This window comes from Callorhinchus milii, unplaced genomic scaffold (assembly GCF_018977255.1).
Source record: "Callorhinchus milii isolate IMCB2004 unplaced genomic scaffold, IMCB_Cmil_1.0 Scaffold4, whole genome shotgun sequence".
Lineage (NCBI taxonomy): Eukaryota > Metazoa > Chordata > Chondrichthyes > Chimaeriformes > Callorhinchidae > Callorhinchus > Callorhinchus milii.
This window is the reverse complement of record NW_024704745.1, coordinates 6,939,843-6,963,693: the sequence shown is the minus strand read 5'-3', so window position 1 is coordinate 6,963,693 and position 23,851 is coordinate 6,939,843. Positions and strand designations below refer to the sequence as shown.

The 23,851-nt window shown below is 43.3% G+C and overlaps 1 protein-coding gene across 2 annotated transcripts in view; it reads right to left on the bottom strand.

The window, feature by feature from the left end:
- gbe1b (glucan (1,4-alpha-), branching enzyme 1b) overlaps positions 1 to 23,851 on the bottom strand; it is a 162,864-nt gene that overhangs the window by 58,148 nt on the left and 80,865 nt on the right. For both annotated transcript variants that reach the window (XM_007903568.2, XM_007903569.2), the window contains exons 8-9: positions 5,942 to 6,057; positions 3,121 to 3,248 (exon numbers count right to left, since the gene is read on the bottom strand). In XM_007903568.2, the coding sequence (XP_007901759.1) occupies positions 3,121 to 3,248; positions 5,942 to 6,057 (244 nt within the window). The remainder of the gene's footprint in view (positions 1 to 3,120; positions 3,249 to 5,941; positions 6,058 to 23,851) is intronic.

Genomic DNA, 23,851 nt, shown 5'->3' with positions numbered 1-23,851 from the left:
AACCCTCAGAGTGAAGAAATTCTCTCCTAAAGCTTCTGCTAACAATCCTGAGATAAGGGCCCTTGAAACCATTCTGAAAAAGGAAATCGTTTTTGCCTATTTGCCTTGTGATGCCCTCCACTGACTGGAAAATAATAATAGTTACCCTTCATATCAGGATATCAGTCCCACTGGTTGATTTTCAGGGGTTTGTTGAGATCAGCTTTTGTTTGCACTGTCTTGCTGGTCTACTCTGAAAAGGTGCAAATGGGACTCGAGTCATTCTGGTCTTGCTTCAAAAGACAGCAAGGTCCCAATGTATGCTAAGCTTGTGCCTTGTAAGACCTGTGTCCAAAGAGTTCTACATGGTTTTGAGTTCTTAGGCATCCAGTGGAGAGGTTTCCTTTGGCCCACATGCAAAATCCAGAACCAAACTAAGAGTTGGTATTCTGGTAAAAGGGGAAGAGGCTACAAGGAGGCAGAGCTCCGGCCAGCACTCACCTGTTGTTGAGTACCCTGGAGGCGAATTTGACTTCACAGGGGGCCTTTGACTTTTTTCTTTTTAATTTTTCCTTCTTCTCATCTTTATTTTGTGTGTGTGCATGTGAGGTTTGCGTGTGTGTGTGTATGTATGTGTGTGCGTGTGGGGAAGGGAGGAGGGGCAACAGTATTTTTTTCAAGTATTTGCCAAAGCCCCTCACATGAGGACCTGCATTAAGCAACTGATGCTGAGTAAGCCTGGTACGTCACATTGATCTGAGATCACTAGATCATCAAGGAAGCTGGTACCAAATGGCCCTACTAAGGTCCTAGTGCCACAGCGAAAGCAGATGAATAGCTGATGAGTAAACTTGTTTAGGAAGCTTGTTAGGGCACCTACTAGAAGGCATTACCTGGAGTCCGGTTTCGTGAATACACGCTCATATATTCAGATATGATATGATATCCACTTTGATTGGTGTGCAGAGACGTAAGCAGCTGCTGCTCTACTTAAACTCTGCTAGTCTCAGCTCCGCCCGTCCCACCATGGGAAGGGATATGTGTCTGAGGTGTAGACAAGAAGGTGGTGGTAATGCTCTCACGCATTCCATGCTGAGCTGTGTTGCCCACTGGGAAGCTCGCAGGGAGTTCCTGGTACCTGCCATCCACTTAGTGAGAGCTCAAACCTGCACTTGTCGGATGTTATATAACCGACTATTGACTATTCTCTTTGGGGTGGGGGAGAGGGAGGAGGTAAGTCGGGTTTTCCTGAGAGCCAAGATGGCTCTAAAGTGACTTATTTAACAGAACGCACACTGGAATGTTACCTTGCATGAGGGGAGCTATATAAATACAAGTTGTTGTTGTCGAATGTTGGAATCAAGTTAATCCTGTGCAGTGGTCTCTGTGGTCTGCATTCCAGAGTAACTGCAGGGCACTGCTGATGACATTTCAGCCAACTCGGCTCATTGGCAGAAGTTGCAGAGGCGGAGCAGTCACTGTGAGCTGCAATTCATCCTATTTCGTCTTTAAGTTACAAGCCAAAGCCCGAACTGGTAGAGTGATCCTTGCTGGACAAGTAAGGGGAATGCGCTTTCAATAGTAAGCTATGACGTTTTAGCTGGTTGCATTCTAGTGGCTACCCCGCACACACTCTGGGGTCCCCAAGACACGGCTCGTGCCAATCTGCACATAATACTCTCTGCAAGTAGAGTGTGTTCCTCCAGATGCATTCCATTGCACACAGATGTAGATGCATCCTTATGTGGAACTCTCTGTCTGGTTTGGACACTCTTAAGCACAGTGATGTTTCTGCATGCCCACCTGACCAAATTTAAAAGAAAATCCTGCATCATAGTCTTTCTCGGTCTCTTCTGCTTCAATAGAAAAAGCTTCAATTTAACCAGCCTCTCTTTATACACATATTAGCTGGGGATTCCAGATGCTGAAAGGATTAGCTGCATGGTCAAGCACAAGAACCGCATTAATATTAGACACAGGACCATGGCATGCCAGAATTTCAAAATAGAAACTGTTTGCATCACATTTCACCAAAACGTACATCAACCTCAGTGGCACCCCACTGGAATATTAATGCACTGTTTGGTTTTTAAGTTACTGACAATTTCGGAAGGATCAAAGAGGAGAGGTGGGTCTGCACATGTAACAAGCTGGTTTGATTCACCTCAGTGAAAATGAAAGGTAAGACAGTCCAACAATGCATCCCAAATATTGCCAAATACACATCAACTAAACTGCTGAAGTGCTGCAGATGACGCCACAGAATGCTGTTAAAGCTTTTGGAGAAACTAAGACAGTGTTTACTGATTGGATTTAATTTCCTTTGGTTTGGAAAAAATTGCAAAATTGATGAATCCCAGTTTTTACCGATTAATGGGAAACGGACAAGCCGTTATATATTATACAATTAACTTTACACTGGGGACAATTTTGCAGACATTAGATATTTATCACATTGCTAAGTGCAACCCCTTTCCCCCTCCTGACCTATTTCTAATGAACATGTCCCAGAAGCCAGGCACACGGCGTTAGATTTCTGGTTCGCAGCTTTTGACTGTCACTACAAGCTTTATACTAAACAAACCGAGCAACTCTTTGGACATTGAAGCTTACAGAACATTGAAACCAAAATTATGCTTTCAATGGCCCATTGTGACAAACACACTGCAAAGGCACACTTGGTTTAAACTTGGCAATACCAAAGCCTGAATGTGGGATTATTGAGTTCCGTTTGATGGTGCAACTGAAGCATTACTCAGACCTCCTGCTGACTACTGCATTAAGTGTCCAACTGTCTTTACTACATTTTCATTTCCCCCAGGGGTAGGCAATTGAAGAAAGATTTCAGAACACATAAGAAATTCAGTTTGATGCAGAAAATCATCTGTCCAGAATACCAATCCTACCACCTTCCTTTTCTGAATCAAGTTGTTTCTTAAGAGTTCCCTCACCCAATTGCCCTTCCTGGGAGCCAGTTCCAGTTGTTGATTCCACCTCAGTGTGAAAGAAATACTTACTGCTGTCCACCTTGAAATCACCTTTTATAATCCCTGAACCTGTGCCCCTTTATTGGTGCATCTGGGATAGTGGTCATTTGTGAATTAAGTTTTGTGACAACATTTAGCAGGCAAGGATAGTTACCTCGGCAATGGTGATACAGTCTGGGTATAAGCTATGAAGGAGATGGTTTGAGAGCATGAGGTACACCACGGACTCGTCATCAACTTGAAGACCAAAATACTCGCTGTAATCTCCTGAAAAGCCAACAGCTGCAGAAGGGAGTGAAAAAACATAAGAGAGTAACCATTAAACCATTCATTCAATAGCCCTTTCAGCTCTGCAACAGAAGGTTGTGGGTTCAAGCCTCCAATATCAGGTAAATAGGAATCCTGTAGCATAGTAATTAGCACGCTCGCCTCGCAAGCGAGAAGACCCGGGTTGTTAGTCAATTGGCAGATGACTTTCCAAGGGTAATGGTTTCTGCTTGGGCAGTTAGCAAATGGTATTCCTTGATACCATGTTATACTGCTTGCTATCTAATTGTAATTCCCTCAATGATTCCTGGCCAATCCATCAGACTTACCAAACCAGTGTGCAACCTAAGTGTCAGGTTCAAACCACAACAATCCTTCCTTCACCACATGCGGTCCCTAACCAGGCCTGCCTTCCTCCACCTCTGTCACATTGTCCACCTCCGACTATGCCTTACACCAGAACCAGCCGAAACACTCGTCCATGCATTTGTCATTTCCCAACTCGGCTTCTCAAATGCCTTCTTTGCCGGTCACCCCAGCTCCACCATCCACAGGATCCAGCTGATCCAAAACTCCGTCAACCACATACTCACCCATACTAAACTCTGTACCCCCATCACACCAGTTCTAGCCAGGCTCCACTTGCTCCCTATCGCTGAACGGATCAAGTTCAAGATGCTCACACTCGTCTAATGTAATTTGTTGTTGAGGTTTTCAAAACCCTTCATTCCCTGGCACCTCTCTACCTCTCCGATCTGCTTAACCCCAACCCACAGCCCCCTACCTCCGCTCAACTGGCTCTGGCTTTCTGCATGTCCCTTGTACCCGCCGTATCCACCATTGGTAGCTGCGCTTTCAGCCACTAAGCCCTGAACCTCTGTAACATTCTTCCCTGATCCTTCCTTCCCCATCTGCCCCACAATCTGAACATCCAAGTGTTCACATTGTGTGAACGGCCAACTTCGGATATGAAGGGTAACTATTATTATTATTCACATCAGGTTAACAATTCAACTGTCAGTTGGATCCATAGCTGGACAATCTGAACTCTAAGAGTGTAAGTACATAATCTAGACTGAGGACTGCACTGCAAGGAATGCTGCATTGTCAGAGATATCATCCTTCAGACGGTAACGCTTGTTCTGGGATTTGGGTGTACTTTCCCTACGCAAAACGTTGAAGAGTAAGAAGTTTCTCCTATTGCTATGGACCACATTCCCTCATCCAAATACATCAAACAGATCAATTGGCCATTCATATTTTATAGCTCTTACTTATTTTATAAACGTTGGAGACTGTGCTGCTACACAATAATTGATTAAAGCTGCTGGATAGTGTCTGTAAGTGGGTTTTCTCAACTCTGGCCCAGCATTATTCTTTACCCCCGTTTCTGAAGGGCACCCTGTTGTGGCATCAACCTGACATTTTCATTGCTTTTGACCCTGTGTACCACGTTTCCTTTCTTGGTGGCGGTTGTACACTGTTCCAGTGGGTCACATCCACTAAGAGATGGAATTCATTTCAAAGAGATCCCTTGGCACTAACTGTGAAACAGGAGCTCAGGCTATACAGTTTGCACTGGCTTGAAACAAAACGCATATCGATCCAGTACTTTTTTTTACCTAAAATAAAAAAATCTCCAGCACGCAGCAGAATGAGATTATTTAGAAATTGAATATTACAATGGAGGCAGCTGATTTTATCAACAACAACATAAGTTGATGGTCGATTAACTGGAATTTTTGCAATGAATTTGCTTGACAAATGGAAGCCAACATAACCTCCCACAAAATAAAGGAGTTAACTTTTCCTGTCCATGTAAAATAAGGAAAATAAAACCTACGTCCGACAAGGGTGATGATCGGGAAATAAACAATAAAGCTTGTACGTAATAGAAAGTCATTAATAAACTAAATGTGTCAACCAATCTGCACCAGCAATGCCTCACAATAATCAAATGAACTGCATTGTACTGGAGTGCAACTGGCTGGCTGCCTGAGACATCGTAATAATCCTTGTATTTGATATAGTGCCTTATCATGTCGTTGAGACGTCTCAAAGCACTTCACGGGATTTACTGTTGAGTGTGACTGTATTTTGTAGGCGGTCGAAGCAGCCAATTGGCACATAGCAGTGTCCCACAAACAGCCATGGAGTGAGTGATCAATTTTATCTGCGGGATTGTTGACCAGGGCTCCTGGAAAACTCCTTTCAAGTAGCCAATGTAACTTCCTGCATGCTAAGGATGCACACTATGCACAGGAAGCTTCCCAACTTTCACTGACCCCAACTTCACTTCACCTTCTGGTGCTCTCTGCGCTATATACAATCCTGAAAAGGAAGTGACCTTGGCAGCAACTCCACGACTAGCAAGTCATTCTGTATTTGTGTAGGAAGGCCCCCCCCCACCCACCCAGGCTTTCGCCCAACTAGTGACTTACAGCAAGGTCGACTGCTTTACATTAAACACCAGAGTCTGAGGGGGAAGCCATGTGTCTAGATTAATCCTCTCCATTCAGTTTGTTACCTGAGAGGTGGCTGAGCTTATAGAGTTACTTATTGAGAAATGGATCAATCAGAGAGCATGGTGGACTTTAATCTGAAAGAAACCGAACTGCCAAAACCTTCAGGCTTAAACAGCACCACAGTTTCCAGCAGCACATGAAGGGGAGGCAAAGGTTGTTAGTTTCTCACCTGACAACACTTACCTAGGCCATGGTGGTGATACAGCATGGACGTCACCCCATCAAATCGGAAGCCATCAAAGTGATACTCCTCCATCCACCAGCGCAGATTGGCCAGCAAGAACCGCAGCACCTCCCAACTGCAAGTAAAGCAATATCATTCCTCACCATCACAGCACCATAGGATAGCCAAGCAGAGAAGCAGGCCATTCTAAGCTTTTTTCTGAATGGTGACTTTCTCCACGTGAACCACCAAACCTAATCCTGCCTCTTTACCTGCTTCCCGTTGCTTTCAACTAAATCAAAAGTCATATACATAAGCCGCTTTAGTTGGACGCTGGTTAACCCTGGACGCCGGATAAATCGGACAAAACCCCCTGGCCCTGATTCATTTGCATTCTTACCCGTTTTAAAGCTGCCTGTTGATTTGGACAAAAATCCGGTTAAACCGGACAAAATACCGCGCTGATCACTGCTGCATCTACTCACTCGCCACGAGCCGCTCCGGGATGGAGATGGGACTAGTCAAATTGCAATTGATTGACAGAGGATGCCAGCCATTCACAAGCAGCTTCAGGCTGTCAATCAGCGAGGGAGCGCAGAGAAACGGGGAAGAAACAGGGAGTGAATGGGAGGAGTCATATCACAACTGATTGACGGCTGGAGTCGTTCGTGAATGGTTGTCTCCCACTGTACATGACAAGCTGTTCTCTGCTGCCTTGGAACATTGGTCTGAATTTGATCTCCACCTCATCAAGTTCCTCTCGAAGGTCTGTTTTTTGAGGCTCAATTGCCGCATAACTCATTCCTCTAAAACTGCAGATCTCACTCATTGTTCCTCCCCGCACTGCTTCTGGGGACTGTTTTGTGGTGCCGGAACTCACTCCCACGCGCCTTCTGTCGGCTGGTTTCACGGTACTGGTGCGAGTGGTGTTACCACGGCTAACGCTGATTCCTTAGAGGACCCAAAAATATATTCCACACAACCCCATAACCTACTGTACCAGGCTGCAGGAGTCATAGCAATGTCAACACAATGGGAGCCTATTCAGTCCATTGTGTTTTCTCCTCCAAACACTATCCACTCTAATCCCAATCCCTTGCCCTTTCCCCCTGCTCTCCATTCCCCCCTCTGCATGTACTTGTCCAATTATTATTTTTAAAAGCCACTCTAACAGCTCTGCTCTAACAGCAAATTAATCCCTTCTCTCAAACTCTTTCATTACTTTAAACACTTCAATTCTATCATCCCTCAAGATTCTCTATACGAAAGGGAAGACTTGTAACATCTCTAGCATCTACTTATAGCAAAATCTTTCCAGTTCCGGTATAATTTTCACTACTTATGTTTGTTCTCTCCATAGCTCTAATATCTTTCTACTTCCCCTTAATAACCCCTCCATAATTCTGCAACCTCCTAACCCCCTACCAACCTGCCTGCTCCCTCCGCTCAGCGGGCTCCAGCCTGCTTCACGTGGCCTAAGCAATGTCTTCTACAGACTCAATATCACATCCTTCCTCTTTTTTGATTCTGTATACAATCCCAGAATCCTGTTTTCCCTCTTAATGGCCTGAAATCTCTATTTAAACAAACTTTAAATATCTACTTACAGACCCTCTGTTTCCCTATTGAGAATTCTACACCCGGGATACAATTCTGTTCCTTAAAAATAATAATAATCTTTGCCTTATCACATTGTTGAGACGCCTCAAAGCATTTCACGGAATATACTGGAAAGTGAATTGTCTGTGTATTTCGTGGGCGAAACGTGGCAGCCAATTGCGCACTGCAATGTCCCACTTGTGGATGTCCATATTTCTTCCAAAAGGAATTCTGACATTGCTACATTCCCCACAACTGCCTGGGTGAAGACTAACTTATTAAGCATCTCTGCCGTTAATGCTCAGCTCCCACAGCTTTCCCCTTACTGTTGAAAAAAGTATTTCAAAAAGCATTTCTATTACTGTTAATGATCCCGCCAATCTGTTACAGTAATGTCTCCTCGTCCTCATCACTTTTGTACTTCGCTTCTATATGTGACAGACAAGTTATTTGCCTATCTGTTGTAGCCTCTGTCGTGCTTTTTTAATTTTGCTTAATAATAATCCCTACATTTGATATAGTGCCTGTAACTATAAAGTGATATACTGTAAAGTAACTGTGTATTTTTGTGGGCAAAATGCAGCAACCAATTGCACACGGCGGTGTCCCACAAACAGTTATGCATTGAATGACCAATTTTTTCTATAAATTCAGCCTTACCTGTAACAAGACAAGTAAGACTTAATTTTAACCCCCTGCTATTTGGGGTATTTTGAAATGGGCTTAGTGCATTGATAATAATCCTAGCAATTAATAAAGCCTAGTGAAACCACCTAAGCTTCACTGGAATCACTATCAAATGTAGTGACTGTATTCGTACACAAACATGACCGCCAATTTGCCCACCGCAAAGTCCCACAAACAAACATGAAATGAAAATTCAATTTATTTGCAAAAATTGATAATAATAATAATAATCCTTGCATTTGATATAGCGCTTTTCACGTCGGGAGGACGTCCCAAAGCGCTTCACAGAACACACTGTGAAGTGAATTGACTGTATATTTGTGGGCGGACGCGGAAGCCAATTGTGTACAGCAATGTCCCACAAACAGTCGTAGATTGAAAATGACCAATTTATTATTGTTTTTTGGTTTTGGAGGGATTATTATTAGGCTCTGTGTGGAGTAAGGAAACTTGCCCAAGGTTTCGCCCTCTGCCTGGAATTGAACTCAGGTCTCTCGCTTGTAAAGCGAGTGTTCTAACCACTGAGCTACAGGACTCCACTATGATGAGGACACTAGACAAAACTACTTTTTCTTTTCAATCTTGTGATCTTAATGTACACATAAACAGGCATACTTAGAGTACAAGATTTTTTTGATTAAAAAAACAGCCCAACTAATACACAACACACTGGATTTACAGCATGTTAAATATGCTATACTTTATGTTTTAGAATGGATTCAGCATAAATGGGTAATATTAGCTTCAGTAGGTAAGCCACATATTTCGCACAGGGAATAACTAGTGCCTCTGGTAGGGAGAAATATTTGATAGTCAAGAATCTAATTATTTCCCTCATTTATAATAAGTCTAATAATTTCCTTATTTATCAAAGGAGGCTGCACCTTATAGAATAATTCTCAACCCATTTTGGATGTACTTATATGTGTTATGTATTTCGTCTGGTCAATACCCAGTTCAACTTTTAATATTTCTCACTGTCACCCTATCATCTAATCTGCTAATTTTTTCACCCGATCTATCTGTGCCAAATCTTTTTTTAATTCCTACAAAATGTGCTTTTTCGAATCAAACAATTTTAATGCTTGCAGATGGTTTTGGTATATTTATTTTGTATTGTACAGGGAAGCAGTATGAAAATGTGTTCTTTTATGAAAAAGTGGGAGAAAAATACTTTACCAATAAAGATCCATTAACTGTCAACAGAATCTCATACAGCAAATAGAGAAGCTCGAAATTATCCTGCAAGAAAGCACGCTAACTATTAGAATAAACCTTGAAGGAATTTCACTTGAAAATAATTATTTTACTGGGTTCTATTCCTTTACATAAAATAAACCAATTTAAAATAAAAAAAATTATAACCCGATGGAGCTCAGCTTCAAGCGTGACAGATTGGAATCACATGTTGTACTTCACAATAACTGTAGAACAGGCTAAGCCTTGCACTGTCTCATATATCTAGTAACTTAATGTCAGAGATGGCAAACTCAAAGCGCACTCTGTAAAACATAGCAATGAAATACTTGCCAACAAAAAATGTAATGCAAACTGAATATTTTATAGCTCTTATTTTGTTTCCACACTGCATGCTGTGTTACGACGTTGTAAATTATTAAAGCTGCCAGTTTAACTGTTGAGAGTAAAATCTGCAGGGCTTTATTCGTCTGGAGGAACATTTTCAAGGGGATTGGGGGCAAAGTCAGTTTGTGTACTTTGTTTCACATCTGGGACCTGGATTTGTATTTAAGCCAGGAAAATAAAGTCACAAAATAGTAATGTCGTGTGGTACATTCCTCACGTCCCAGGGTTGGAGACATCGGAGCACTGAAAACTCTCATTAATTTGCCACAAGACTGCTCAACCATCAACAACCATCAACTACCATCAGCCAAGCTGCCTCACTGACACCTTCAATACCCTTGTTCAATCGAAAGGCTTCACAAGTCAAAGATCCTCGTTCTGACTTTCACGTGCTTCCACACCCTCGCCTCATTCTCTCACTCTGCGATCTCCTGTCGTCCTTCCCACCTACTCCCGCCATTCTGATAACCTGGATCTGGTCCTTATCCCCTGTCCACCCCGACTAGGGGAGCTTTCAGCCTCTTTCCCCCCCCCCCATCTTCTGGAACTCTTTTCTTAAATGTATCTGTTTTGCACCCTATTTTTCCGCTTTCAAAACAATTCGAAACCTTCTCTTTGACTGTGCCTACAATCACACCTTTCCAAGCAACAATTTGCATTTACATGGCACCCTTCAAGCAGGGTATCGTCTCGGAGCACTGCACAAGGGCGGGCTGACACCCAGCAAGGGAGAAAGGAGAGCTGACCATGGGCATGGTCAAAGAGGCAAGGAGTGCGTTTGAGACATCGAGGGAAGTGGTGACAAAGGTATGGATGAGGATTTCAGGCACTTCTTAAGAGGTGAGCGATATGGTGAAGGTGGAGAAAAGCAGTCCCAGTCACAGACTGAACATGCAGACAGAAGGACAGTTGGTATTGAACTGGAAACCAAGGACGCACACATATTTGGCGGGTTCGAGATAGGCTTGGTTAGGATACGGAGGTCGGAGCGCGGGGTGAGGAAACTTTGATGGGAGCTAAAGAGGATGGATAGCTTCCTTCTTGTCCGTATTTAGTTGCAAGAAGTTGGTGCTCATTCACGCCTTGATGTCTGACAAACAGGCAGGCAGAACATCCATGGACCTGGGACTGAAGGAAGTAGACTTGGATATGTGGAAATTGAACTCCTGTCTGTGGATGATGTCACTAAGAGGTCGTATGTAAATGAGGAAAAGGAAGGGGACAAAGTGAGAGCTCCGAGATACACTGCAGGTGTGAGGAGAAACCATTAGGAGATATAGTGGAGGTGATTGTCAACTGTAACTAAAGCAGAAGAGTGCGATCCTAAGGAGTTGAATGATTGAGGAGAGACGATTGAAGAGGATGAAAGGATCAATAGTGTTGAACCCGCAGAGTGATCGAGGGGGACAAAAAGACAGAGGGAGTCCCGATGGCATTTGCAAGTGAACCAGCAGGCAACTTGCACACAGAAAGGTTCCTCAAATAGCCAGGTGGTCTGAAGCAGATTTACCCTGAACATTCCCTCTACTCCGTTTTGGTGGGTTGTTCAACATCCAGTTTGACAACGCATCTGAAAGATGGATAAGACTTAAAACTGGACCAAGGAAGATCACAAGAGACTTTTAGCACATTTAACCTTCCAAAATACCCACCCTACCATCGTCCTAGTGCAGCATTTCAACACAATTCTACTACAAAAACATGGTGACTTATTGGCAAGCTCAACTGTAGCACCCACCTGCTGCCACTACTGAGATCTGCTAACTCATCAATAACAACTTGCATTTATATAATATCCCCCATTCGTGGTAGCATCCCAGAGCGCTTGATCACCAGAAACATCAGACTGGGCTCCACACGTGTAACATACAGTCTATACCTCCTTATCCCTGACATATCCTTTATCCACTAGGCAATCCTGGTCATGTGTTGAACACTACTTAACGCAGTGGTGCCCAACGGGGACGTCAAGAAGCCTCCCTCACCCCGGAACATTCACACAAGCCTAGGTAAGTCTGTGTCGTTTGTTAAGTGTGGTTTCTTGATTTATGACATAAATTGGTTGGTCAACCATAAAGGTCGGCCACCACTGACTTATTGTGTAAGAATTAATAGTATTTCAGATCTTAATGAGATTAATAATGGTCTTAATGAGACCTCAGGCAGGAAGTTTAATTTGTTGATATAAACTCACACCTTATCCAGCCCATTATTGATCTCCATGCAGTTCTACATGTTATTATGAAGCCTCAATTAAGAGAATCTTTGAAAATTGTGACCACTGATCCCCTGGGAGTTTTTGCTAACACAGTGAAATTAAAGATTCTGCCACAAGGAGACCAACGGACTCCAATATCCAATTCGCCGGATTCCAATGTTGATGCTGGAAAATGAATGAAGAAATAGTTCAGTAATGATTTATGGACCCAGATGGCTGTAGCTGGCTTTGCAAATAAAGTAGGGCAGTGTATGTAGAGAAACACACCGATTCTCATGGCAGAACTTCGATACTGCTCATACCAGTTTATAATTACATTGGCAGAGTGTTAATGATTCCTCAGACTGACAATTTCCAAGAGATTTTTTCACAGACCTGTTCCACTCGATGAAAATGAACAGGCAGCTAATGCAGCATTGAACTCCTCCTTTGAAATATAGCTAGATCATATAATCAGAGAATACAATACAATATAAAATTACATTCACAGTCAATTCGTCTTTTCCCAAGGCGCTGAACAGACAGGGATTAGGATCAGGGAGGGTGGCAGGCAGAGAGGGTAGTCGACGGCATGGTCGAAGAGGAGGGTCTTAAGACGTGCTTTGAAGGACGCAAGGGAGGAAGCGAGGCGAAGGGAATATGGGATGGGAGTTCCAGAGGGTGGAGGCAGAGAGGCTGAAGGACCAACCGCCAATGGTGGGGAGGGCAGGATGGGGGATGTGGAGCAGGCTGGAGCCTGCAGAGCGAGGGAGCGGACAGGTTGATAAGGGCTTAGAAGGTCGGAGAGGTAGGAAGGGGCAAGAATGCCTTGAAGGTGAGGACGAAAATTTTTAACTCGATCCTCTGAGGGATGGTGAGCCAGTGGAGCCAGGAGGGGTTAGGTGTGATGCCTGGTGCAAGAGAGGACACGAGCTGCAGAATTCTGAATGATCTGCAGCGTGTGGAAGCTAGAGTTGGGAAGGCCGACAAGCAGGGCATTGGCATAGTCAAGCCTGGTTGTAATGAAGGCATACATGAGGGTCTCGGCGGCCTTAGTGGTGAGGCAGTGGCGGAGTTGGGCAATGTTGCAGAGGTGGGGGAAGATAGAGCGGGTCATGGCACGGATGTGGGGGAGAAAGGACAGTTGAGGGTCGAACAAGACGCTTAGATTCCTGGCTGGCTTGGTGAGGGAGAGTGTGCATCCTTGGATGCTGATGCTGCCAGTGCCTGAGTTGTGGAGGCACTGGCGAGAGCCAATCAGGAGAGCTTTGGTTTTGCTGACGTTCAACCGTAGGACCATTTAAGGACAGAACCTTGAAGGTTGAGGTGTGAGGAGAAGCAGTGGAGGAGGATAGAGTGGTCCACAGTGTCAAAGGCAGCAGAAAGGTCTAGGAGAACGAGGAGACAGAGGGAGCCCTGGTCACAGAATGTCATTTGTCACCTCGACCAGGGCTGTTTCCGTGCTGTGGGGAATGGGACAGTCAGTGAGGCTGCTGCTGGATAGCCAACCCGAGTGCCACTGTGAGCTCAGCAGAGGATTCCCAGGTGGAGCAGGAGGCTGTGGGACTGTCAAGTGAGGATAGGAGGTGAGGAGGACGAAGAGAGAGGAGGACAGAGCGGGAGAGATACAGGGTAGGGAGCATTTTGGGGGAAAAGCAGCTTGGGTCGGGGACAACAGTCAAAATGCACATGCCGAGACTTGAGGCAAGCGATTAGTGGGGCATGGTCAGCCCACAGGCATGGAGACTGTGGGGGATAGATGTGGTGCAGAGGGGGTAGGGCACTCATTGTGTTATCCACCAGGTTGCCTAACATGGAAGATAACATCGAGCAGCCTGCAGCAAATAAAAAGGGTTCAAGCCCCACGCCAGATCTTTATACTCAACAGTCAGTTTCATAGGTTGACACTGTAGTGCTGGAGTGTGCAACATTGTTAGAGCTATCCTTCAGATAAGACATTCAACTAATATCCCTTCTGCATGTTAAGGTAGACATCACAACTCAAATGAAGGACAAAGTTTCTCCCGACGCTCTGATCAATATCTCCCCAGATAAAATTAGTCATCCATTTCATGGCTGTAGGAAATTGCTATACATAAATTGGCTGCTGTGTTGTCTACAAAATCCAGTCACTACATTTTACAGTAAAAATCATGTGCAGTGGTTTGAAATATCTTCGACATAAAAGTCACTGGATCAAATGCAAGGATTATTATTGCAATGTTCCAAGACATCACCCTGCATGAAGGGTGATTCATAAGTACAAGTTGTATTATTACTCATATTATCACTTATCAGTGATTTAAATTTCAAGATTATCAAGGGCTGTAATACCCCATATTTCTGCTTATGATAATGTAGAAGAATTAAAAAGATTAGAAAATATGTCTTACACAGAGGCTGGCAGAAATGTGGAATTCAAATCATCGAAGAGAGAATGAAAATTCTGTTTTAGGATAATTAGAAAGATGTTTGTAAAACAAAAATATGAAAAGCTTTGGAGTGAGCAACAACAACTATTTGTAGAGCACTGAGCTCATGTGTTGCTGTGGGCTAGATTGGGTGTGGGGTCATCTGTGGAGAGCAGACAGCCAGATATCAATGGTGGAGATAATAAATATTCTGCAGTTGTCCTTGGTAATCTTTGGTAAAACGGAGTCAACGATAATGGATAATATGTGACAATTGCTTAACTGGTCAAAGTGGAATTTGACCAGTTAAGCAATTTGTAGGCAAACATAGCAGTCCATTTTGCACAGCAATGACCCACAAACAGCCATGAGGTGAATGACCAATTTTTATCTGGAGGATTTTTGGCCAGGAGACCAGAAGAAATTCCGTTCTCTTTTCGAGTCGTGCCATGGAATTATTAACATCCATCTGAACAGAAAGACAGAACCTCAGTTTAACATCTCATCTCTGACAATGCAACATCCCCTAGCAGTTGCCTTGTAATCAATAAAATTCACAACAATTAGCATCAATGCTTTTCTCTAACACTTGTGAGTTTTGATTATGAACCGAACTCAGTGTATAGGCTGGGAAGAGATGAAATACTTATTTTATATGAACTGACCTGTATACCCCTGTGAAAAAAGTTGGTCATTTATGTTGCTATCTGTTCTCCTGCATTAAAAAAGCCGATTCTAAGGTCAATCAAAGAATATCTAACCAGCCTTAAAATTTACTGGGTGTCTGATGGCACCAGAAATACCGTTCTATACAACAGGAGAAATTAAAATCAATATTCATCTCTTTATCTTCAGTAACTGCATTTAAAACCGATTAGGTTTCATGAGATTTCCAAAATAGTGTCAGGAAGAACGAGAATGAGGAAATATGTGCTTTGTTAAATTGATCTGCTCAGTTTATTGGTTTACAGGAAAAGACAGCTATTTTCAAAGCAACGGCTTACCATGGCTGACAACAAAAAAACAGAAACAGATCCCATTTCAAATGTATTTTGTCACCGATTGAAACACCCAGAGGGTTTGGAGCACCAAAGTTTCGCATTTTCTAAGTACAGAGAAGCCCACGATCTACAAGTGAAGTTGAGCTGGAATGTCAACAAATAGTTTTACTTCTCCACAAAAATCACTGTACATGATTTTTCCTAAGAAAATCTGGGAAAATCTGATTTTGGCATGTAAAGGATTAGAGACACACAATGCTGTATAGAGTTAGCAAGAAAGCCATTTTTAGAGGCACAGAGAAACTGACAGACAGACACCTGATAATCACACAATGGGGCCAAACTCAATTAATGTGGATATCACGCGCTCTGCACTGTACAGCCCCCCATATCTATATAATTATTAAACAGCAGCACCTTTCACAACACAATGACCTGTATTAAAGGTCATCCTTCCAACATGAAAGGCAGGCACTATATAAATGTGATTTGCTGTTGCTGTTATTTATTGCACATACTCTCATTCTTTCTCTAGAGATCACAGGTTTACAAACCCAATGACGAGGGTTTTGAACTCTCCATTAGACCAACTCTAAACAGTATCTTACAGTATTCCATATATCAAAGACTATGTATTGCTATTAAACCTTAGGTCTCATAATTTCAGGAAAACTGCAGTCTAAAAGGAGTCCATTCAGCCCATCAAGCAAGGTGCAGTTCAATGTTCTGCTCTTCCTTGTAACCTTCTATATTATTCCTCCTCAGATATTTATTCGTCCAGCGCCTTGGGACATCCTCCCGACATGAAAGGCGCTATACAAATGTAATCCTGTTGTTGTTATCCAATTCCCTTAACGGCCACTAGTGGCCAAACATTCAAAATTATCATAACCCTCTGGGAGCAAAATTATCTTCTAACCTCCCTGTTAACCACGTTAGGCATAATCATGACCTTATCTCCCACTTGTTATTGATTCAATCATCAGCAATAATCTTCCCTATTTATTCTCTTGAAATCTTTCAGAAGTTTGAAGATCTCTATTAATACCGCTTCTGAATTACTTCCAAAAGATAAAACCACAAAGCGACCATGGCAAATTACTAAAGTGCCAGCACAAATATACAATCACTACACTACACAGTAAAATCCTGTGTGCTGCTTTGGGACATTTCAGCGACGTGATAAGGCGTTATATCAAATGTAAGAATTATAATCTATTTGCATCATTCTCTCTGTCTGAATGTGTGTGTTTGAGTGCATGTATCTCTTCCGTGAAGTATCTTTCTTGATCTGTGAAAATGAGATTTAAAGATGTGTTTTCTGGACCAAAATGACTGTGATTTACAGTGCAATTATTTGCACTCAGAGGTACATAAGTATAAGGTGCAATGTTAGTCAACCAATTGAACATGACCTGGCATTTTCTATCTTGGCTGATACCTACTTCAACAAAAAATTTCAATAAGTCAACCTATTCCTGGTAATAAAACAAGATGTAAAATAAAAAGTGTCACAAAAAACCACTGGAAAGAAGCCTACACTTTAAACTAGAGAGCTGTCAGTGAATTTAAGATCTTGATCCAATTTCACAGCTCAGCGATGGAAAGAAAGCCGGTGAGTTTCACTCTCACAGTTTGTGACATTTTCCAAACCCTCCATTAGATTGCAGACTGCAACTGACTTCCTGGTATTTATTATTCTATATCTTCCTCCAATTTCAAATCACAATCATTTTGGTCCAGAAAACACATCTTTAAATCTCATTTTCACAGATCAAGAAAGATACTTCACGGAAGAGATACATGCACTCAAACACACACATTCAGACAAGAGAGAATGATGCAAATAGATTATAATTCTTACATTTGATATAACGCCTTATCACGTTCGCTGAAGTGTCTCAAAGCATCACACAGGATTTTACTGTGAAGTGTAGTGATTGTATATTTGTAGACTAATGCAGCAGCCACAGCAATGTACCACATATAAAGTGAGTGACGTGAATTTTGAACTGGACACCAGGAGAAACTCCCTTCTTTTTGAATAGTGCCATGGGATCATTAATTTCCTGGGTTTAAAGTCTCATCTGAAGGACGGCCCCTCTAACAATACAGCACACCCCAGCACTGCATTGGAGAGAAGGAGAAAGACAGACATCAAGAGAGCAAAAGAAACAGCGAGAGAGAGAGAGAGAGAGAGAGATAGGCAGGGCAAAACAATGTGTGAGAGAACCGTAGCGAAGGAAAGAGAGAAAGTATTTCGGAACTTTGAGCTCATGGTTCAGGCTGACAGTCCAATACAGTGCCAAAAGGCGCACCTTTGGGATGAGATGTTAAACCAAAGTCCTGTCTATGTCACCTGGATGTTAAAGACCCTGTGGCACAATTATAAAAGAGAAGGGAGTTTCTCTTGGTGCCCTGTCCAACAATACTCAAGATAAAATAGTTTTTTCACTTCATGGCTGATTGTGGCACAATGCTGTGCTACTGGTATCTTCCACAAAATATAGTCACTTTGGAATAAATCCTATGAAACGCTCTGAGATGTTATAAGGCATTAAATATATGCAAGGATTATTTTTGAACACAGAGGGTTATGCAGATATCTAACGTGCTATCCCGGAATCTGTAGAGACAGAATCAATAGGGACATATAATACATGGGTAGTAGAGTTAGTAAGGGATATGGAGAAAGAGAGGGGAATCCAGATAAGACTGCCCTGTGTACTGTACAGAATAACTTAAATATTACCCCTTTATACTGATAAGACTGTCCTGTACACTGTACAGAATAACTATATTACCCCCCTTTATATTGATAACACCATCCTGTGTATGATCACAACACTGAGGAGCCACTGGTTCTGAATGAATATCCTGAAATCAATGTCACATTCCTATAACAAGGGCAGACAGCTTCACGCATAGAACGACAGGATCAGTCTCTGTTCAGCACCATTTCGTAGAAAGATGCAAAGCTTTGCAGTGAGAGCACTGATTGCTGCCTGCCTCACACAGCCACCTCACAGAAACCAAACTAGTCTTTGAACCTCCCTTCTTTGAGCCCACTGGAGGCATCATTTTGTTCAACATCTAAAATCTGCCATTTGTAAGCTGTCAATGTGGCATACATACACGTGCAGTGATATCTTGACATACCACAATCTAGAAATTAACTGTCTGAACATTCCTACTGATATGTAATTTGTGATATTCTCAAAGGGGTGGAACAACATCACAGCATCAAACATGGTATGAAATTTGCTGGTTAGATGTGCTCAACGAGAAAAGCTTCAGACTGACATTTGAGGTTTGTGACAAACCAAATTAGGGAGATTGACTTGGCACTTTGTAATATTCGGAGTGTATGTGAAAAAAACAACACGTTGGCACTGAAAGAGACTTCTATCAGCAACATAACCAGGGAATACCCAAATAGGAAGGACTCTGAGCTTGTCAACGTACGACTTCTTCCAGAATCACTGTATCAGCGAACCCACAAGTAGCAGTATACTCAGACACGATTCAGGAAGGAGTAGTTGCCCCAATGAGTTACAGTGACAACAGCTCAATAACATTTCATTGACCATTTCTTTTTGACATGGGAAAAAGCACAAGCACTCAACCAAACTAGTATACAACTTCAGATGAGCAAACATCGTGACATGAGCGGTGATGTACACTGAGAGCCAAGACGAGAGGACAAATCACTTGACGATAAATGGAAACAACCGTTATGGAGGGCCTGCAGTACAAGTACATACTAAATAAATGACAGCCTATGTGGGTTCAGTCAGGGTAGATCTTCTCTGACGAAACTCATAGACTTTGAGTGGACGGTCCAAATTATACTGTGGGAATCCTTATGAAACATCTAATCCTTTAAAAGTTATCTGACCATGTAGTACATAAAAGGATCTGTCACAAACTGAGGTCGCTGGGTATCAGCAGCAAGAGGTGAACGTTGATTCAGAATTGCCCAATAGGGAAGGAAGCAGAGGCTCTTTGTTAGGGGAGCTCCGTCAAAATCAGGAGAGGTATTCAGCCAGATACAACAGGGGGTTCCACTGGAACCCTCCTTTCCTTGGGTACATTAGGGATCTAGATTTGCAGACCGAATGCAACTTTTTAGATGACACGAACTTTCAGGAAATGTTGGAATCAGAGGAGGCAGCTAAGGCCTTACAACAACCCTTCCCCACTTCCCTTGGGTAGCATCTCAGAGCCCTTAACAGCGGTGTGGCTTACCACCAAGGGGAAAGGGGAGGAGGCACGGTCAAAGAAAGTCTTCAGTTGTGATTTGAAGATGGGCACAAAAAGGGTCAGGATGGAGGGATTAAGGCAAGGAATTCCAGATATTTGGAGTATAGTGGCTGAATGCACAGCTACCAATTGTGGAGTGGATGGGATGAGAGATGTGCACAGACCCTTGTCCCTGAGCGAAGGTGGCAGGTAGAGGAGTGAGCAGATTGGAGAGATGCACCAAGACAGCAGAACCGTGCCACGTGTGAAACGTGAGAGTGAGGATCTTGAAATTGATCTGTTCCGCAATAGGGAGCCAATGGAATCTGGCAAGAACTGGAGTGATGAGGGCGTGGGGAGGACATGGGCGGCAGAGTTTTTAAATCATTTGGACCTTGTTAATCGTGGAACTAGGGAGACCAGCCAAAAGTGCATTACAAGAAGAATTTGATAGGCTGCGCTGGGCTGATGACTGGCAAACAAAGTTAACACAAATAAGTGCAAGATATTACATAAAGGAAGTAAGCGTAGGAAACACAAGTCCTCCATGGATGGGACAGAACTTGCCAAGGGGGGAGCTGAAAGATCTGGGGGTGTTAGTTGACTCATCATTCATCATGTCAACACAGTTAAAGGCAGCAATGAACAAGGCAAACATGATGCTGGATTATATTGCCAAATCAAATGAGTTCATATCCCCAGAAATCATAGAAGCTGGGCTCCTGCGGCAGACAACCTGAAGTTTTTTAGTCTTGAAAAGAGACATCTATCTCAAAGCAAACTTTAAAGTAGTTTAGGATTTTAGATGGAATTTTGAGACATCTCAACAATGTGATAAGGCGCCACATCAAATGCAAGGATTATTATTATTTTAAATTGGTTTGAGAAAATAAACTCAGAACAATACGATTTGATGCGTCAAGAGAGCAGAACCGTCACACCATCTTGAAAAGGGCAATTTCAGGACAGACACCAGGAGTTATATCTTTACTGGGAGATTATAATTATATTATAATAACTATATTATAATATATATTATATAATATATTATAATATAATTATAATTATAATGACTGGAAGGGATTACCACAAAGAGTTGTTGAAGCCAGGGAGCATTTAAAACACAGTTTGATACTGTGATGACAGGACGATAGATAAGGCTTTCTGAAAACGTGAGAGCCAATGGGCGAAAAGGCCTTCATCCAAATCAATCTTGTGATGTTGAGAAGTGCTAATTTGAGCCTCATGGTCAACATGAATAGGGGGCAGTGAGCTGTCATTTCCAAGGAGGGCAAAGTACAAACCAAGTCTGGAAAGCAAAGCAACATCAAGGGCGAGGACTGTAGCTGCATTGGAAATGTGTTTACACAAATTAACATTAGGAAAAAACAAGAGCAGAGGAAGAGCAGCCCCACCTCCAACACAGTTCTCCCTATCCCCCTTGTAGGAGACGCTGGTCTGCAATCAGCACCTGGCCATTGATATGTACCACACCCACTCATGTACTTGGCAATGACTGACACAATGCCCTACACTTTGCACCACAGAACCACCCCACACTGACAGACCCCCCCGCCCCCCCTCCTTGGTGGTCATGGCACTGCAACAGCAATTTGTATTTATACCGCGTCCTTCACTAATGACGCTTAGTTGCGTCATTAGCAACATCGGTAATACGGCACACAATCCATAAAACATTTAACATGCAGTTTTTCTAACAGTAAAACAATTTACAGTGTGAGTTTAAAACAAATTAGCCACATGCTTTTTACTGCAAGATTATCTTTATTATGGAAGTAGCCACAAGTGCTCCACTATCTAATATCTAATGACGTTTAAAAGGGTTCCTTTTTCATAATTTAACAGCGCCTGTCACTTTAGAGAAGAAAGGAGTCCAATTAGTTACCACATGGATAGATTCATTTTTACAGTTAAACAAAAAAGGGTAGAGGATTACTGGAGGAAACAGCTCTCTTACTCGTCTTCTCCTACTCTCCCCCCACCCCGCGCCCCCCCACCCTCCCGTAAAAGGTTTTGATTTCCAAGCTCCCATTCTTCTGACTCAAGTTAGAAAATCCAATTCCTCTCCAATAGTTAACCCTTCTTTCTGAATGCACCAACTCATGCTGGGATGTGGTTGCACAGGCACCTCGCCAGTAACCAGGCATTTTCCATGTGTGAGCCTAGTCAGCGAGTGTTGCAGTTGATTTAGCTTAACATCTGAGAATGCTATAGAACAGAGATGGGCCGTTTGACCCACTGAATCGCGGCTGGTGTTTTTCTCTACTTTATCATTGGTCAGTCATGTTTCCACCTAATACATGTGAAAACCCATCACCAGCTTCAGAGAATCCAAATCAAACAGAGCTCCACTTTTATATGCCTAGACACATAGAGAATTCCCTTGGTCTGGAAAAGAGTGTGTGATTTCTCCCTGGAGGGCTGCACCCTGCTTACCTAATTTTGGAAAGCAGGTGCAGATTGGTAAGAGTCAAGGCTTAAGGATTCCAGATGTTTTGCTTGGCGGCAGCCGGAGTTTACCCAGGTAAAATCACATAGCTTGCCAAGTGGAGCAGTGTCCAGTAAGCTTCCTGCTGCTTGTCCAGCCAGGAACCCGACAAGCCTTTGGCTTGTATACTTAGCAGAGTGGGCAGAGTTCCTGCTCCTGATGACCCCTTTAAGTGCTCTGAGTTTCTACCCCGCGTGAAGAGTGCTATATCATTGTTCTAAGTCCTGTCATCGAGCCAAGCTAGCTAATCTGTTAACAACGCCAGAAGTGCGAACCCACCTGGCTCAGGAAACAAATTACTAAGACCAACCCAGGAGGTCAACCTGATTCCAGTGTTCGGTTAGCAAACACATGACCTGGGAGCCAACTCGGACTCGTTTTACGTCTGCCGGCCCCAAAAAGGGGACATTCATTGGTTAGCTATTCAACATCTGACAAACGCTGGTTTCAAAAACGTTTTTTAGAATCCATATCAAATAAGTGCTTGCCATGAAGCTGACGGCACCTGCTGAGCGACCGATCACTGTAGGCTGGAGCCCTCCCAGCAGCAGCTTCTCCTCGCCATTGCATGGTCTTGGATTTTGCGAATGGCCGTCGCAGGAAATCCGTCTGCAGCATCCCTAGGAGCTCGGAACCATGAAGGAGAACTGTTTGGATACATCTCATTAGCCACAAGCTTAAAATGCTTTACTAGCATTGAAGAGAGATGAGGAAAACCAGATAGCCCTTTGCCCTAAGCGCTATCCTGAAGGATAGCATCCAAGCCTCAATAAAACAATACGGATCAACAATTGGGACGGATGCCCCAATGAGCGGCTATCATGCCGGGCCTTCAGTTTCTACATCTCTAACCTCTGGAATTCCTTCCCCCTGCCCACCGTGAAATAAGGGCCCAAGCCCTAAAGACATTGCAGAGGAGAGAAAACGAGGATGTTCCCCAGTGTTAGAGGAATGAGCTATGGGCCAATAGAAAAGTACGGAAATATTTGCCCCCAAATTGCGGGGAGGTTTACATATCCTCCGGAAAATTGCATGGGGGTGGGTTTGGGCGCTGGTGCTATAGAGGTAGATTTTACTGCCAACCTTCAATTTTCACTTTGTTAATTAAAAATAAACGTAACGAAATAACACATATTAGATTGTTTAAAAAATATATATTAATTGCTTCTTTAACATAAACTGAGTGGCCGTTTTGTTTTGGCGGGGGGTGAGTGGTGAGTGGGGTGTTACACCAGCGAGTCTACAGGAGCTCACCACCTCCTGCCTCTCAGGCCATTATCGTACACAGGCACAGAGACACGCCTGTGCAAGAGACACGCACATTCACAAACACAGAGAGAGACACACAGACACCCACAAACAGACACAGGCAATAAGAATAGCGCCCTCCACGCCGGACGGCGTCTCAGAGCATTTCACAGTAATGGTTCCCGGGGCCGAGCCAGGGGGAGGGAGAGGAAGGTGACCAAAGGCGCGGTCAAAAAGAAAGGTCTTCAGCCGAGACCTGAAAGTGGGAAGAGAGGGGATGAAGTGGAGGGAGTGAGGAAGGGAGTTCCAGAGCCTCATAAGACACAGCCGCTGATGGTGAAGCGGAGGATTCAGGCGACAAGGAGGAAGCCAGACTCGGTGGAGCGAAGGCCGCAGGCACTGTTGTGAGGAGAGAGGAAGTCAGAGAGGTAGGGGATGGTGCAGAGGAGTGG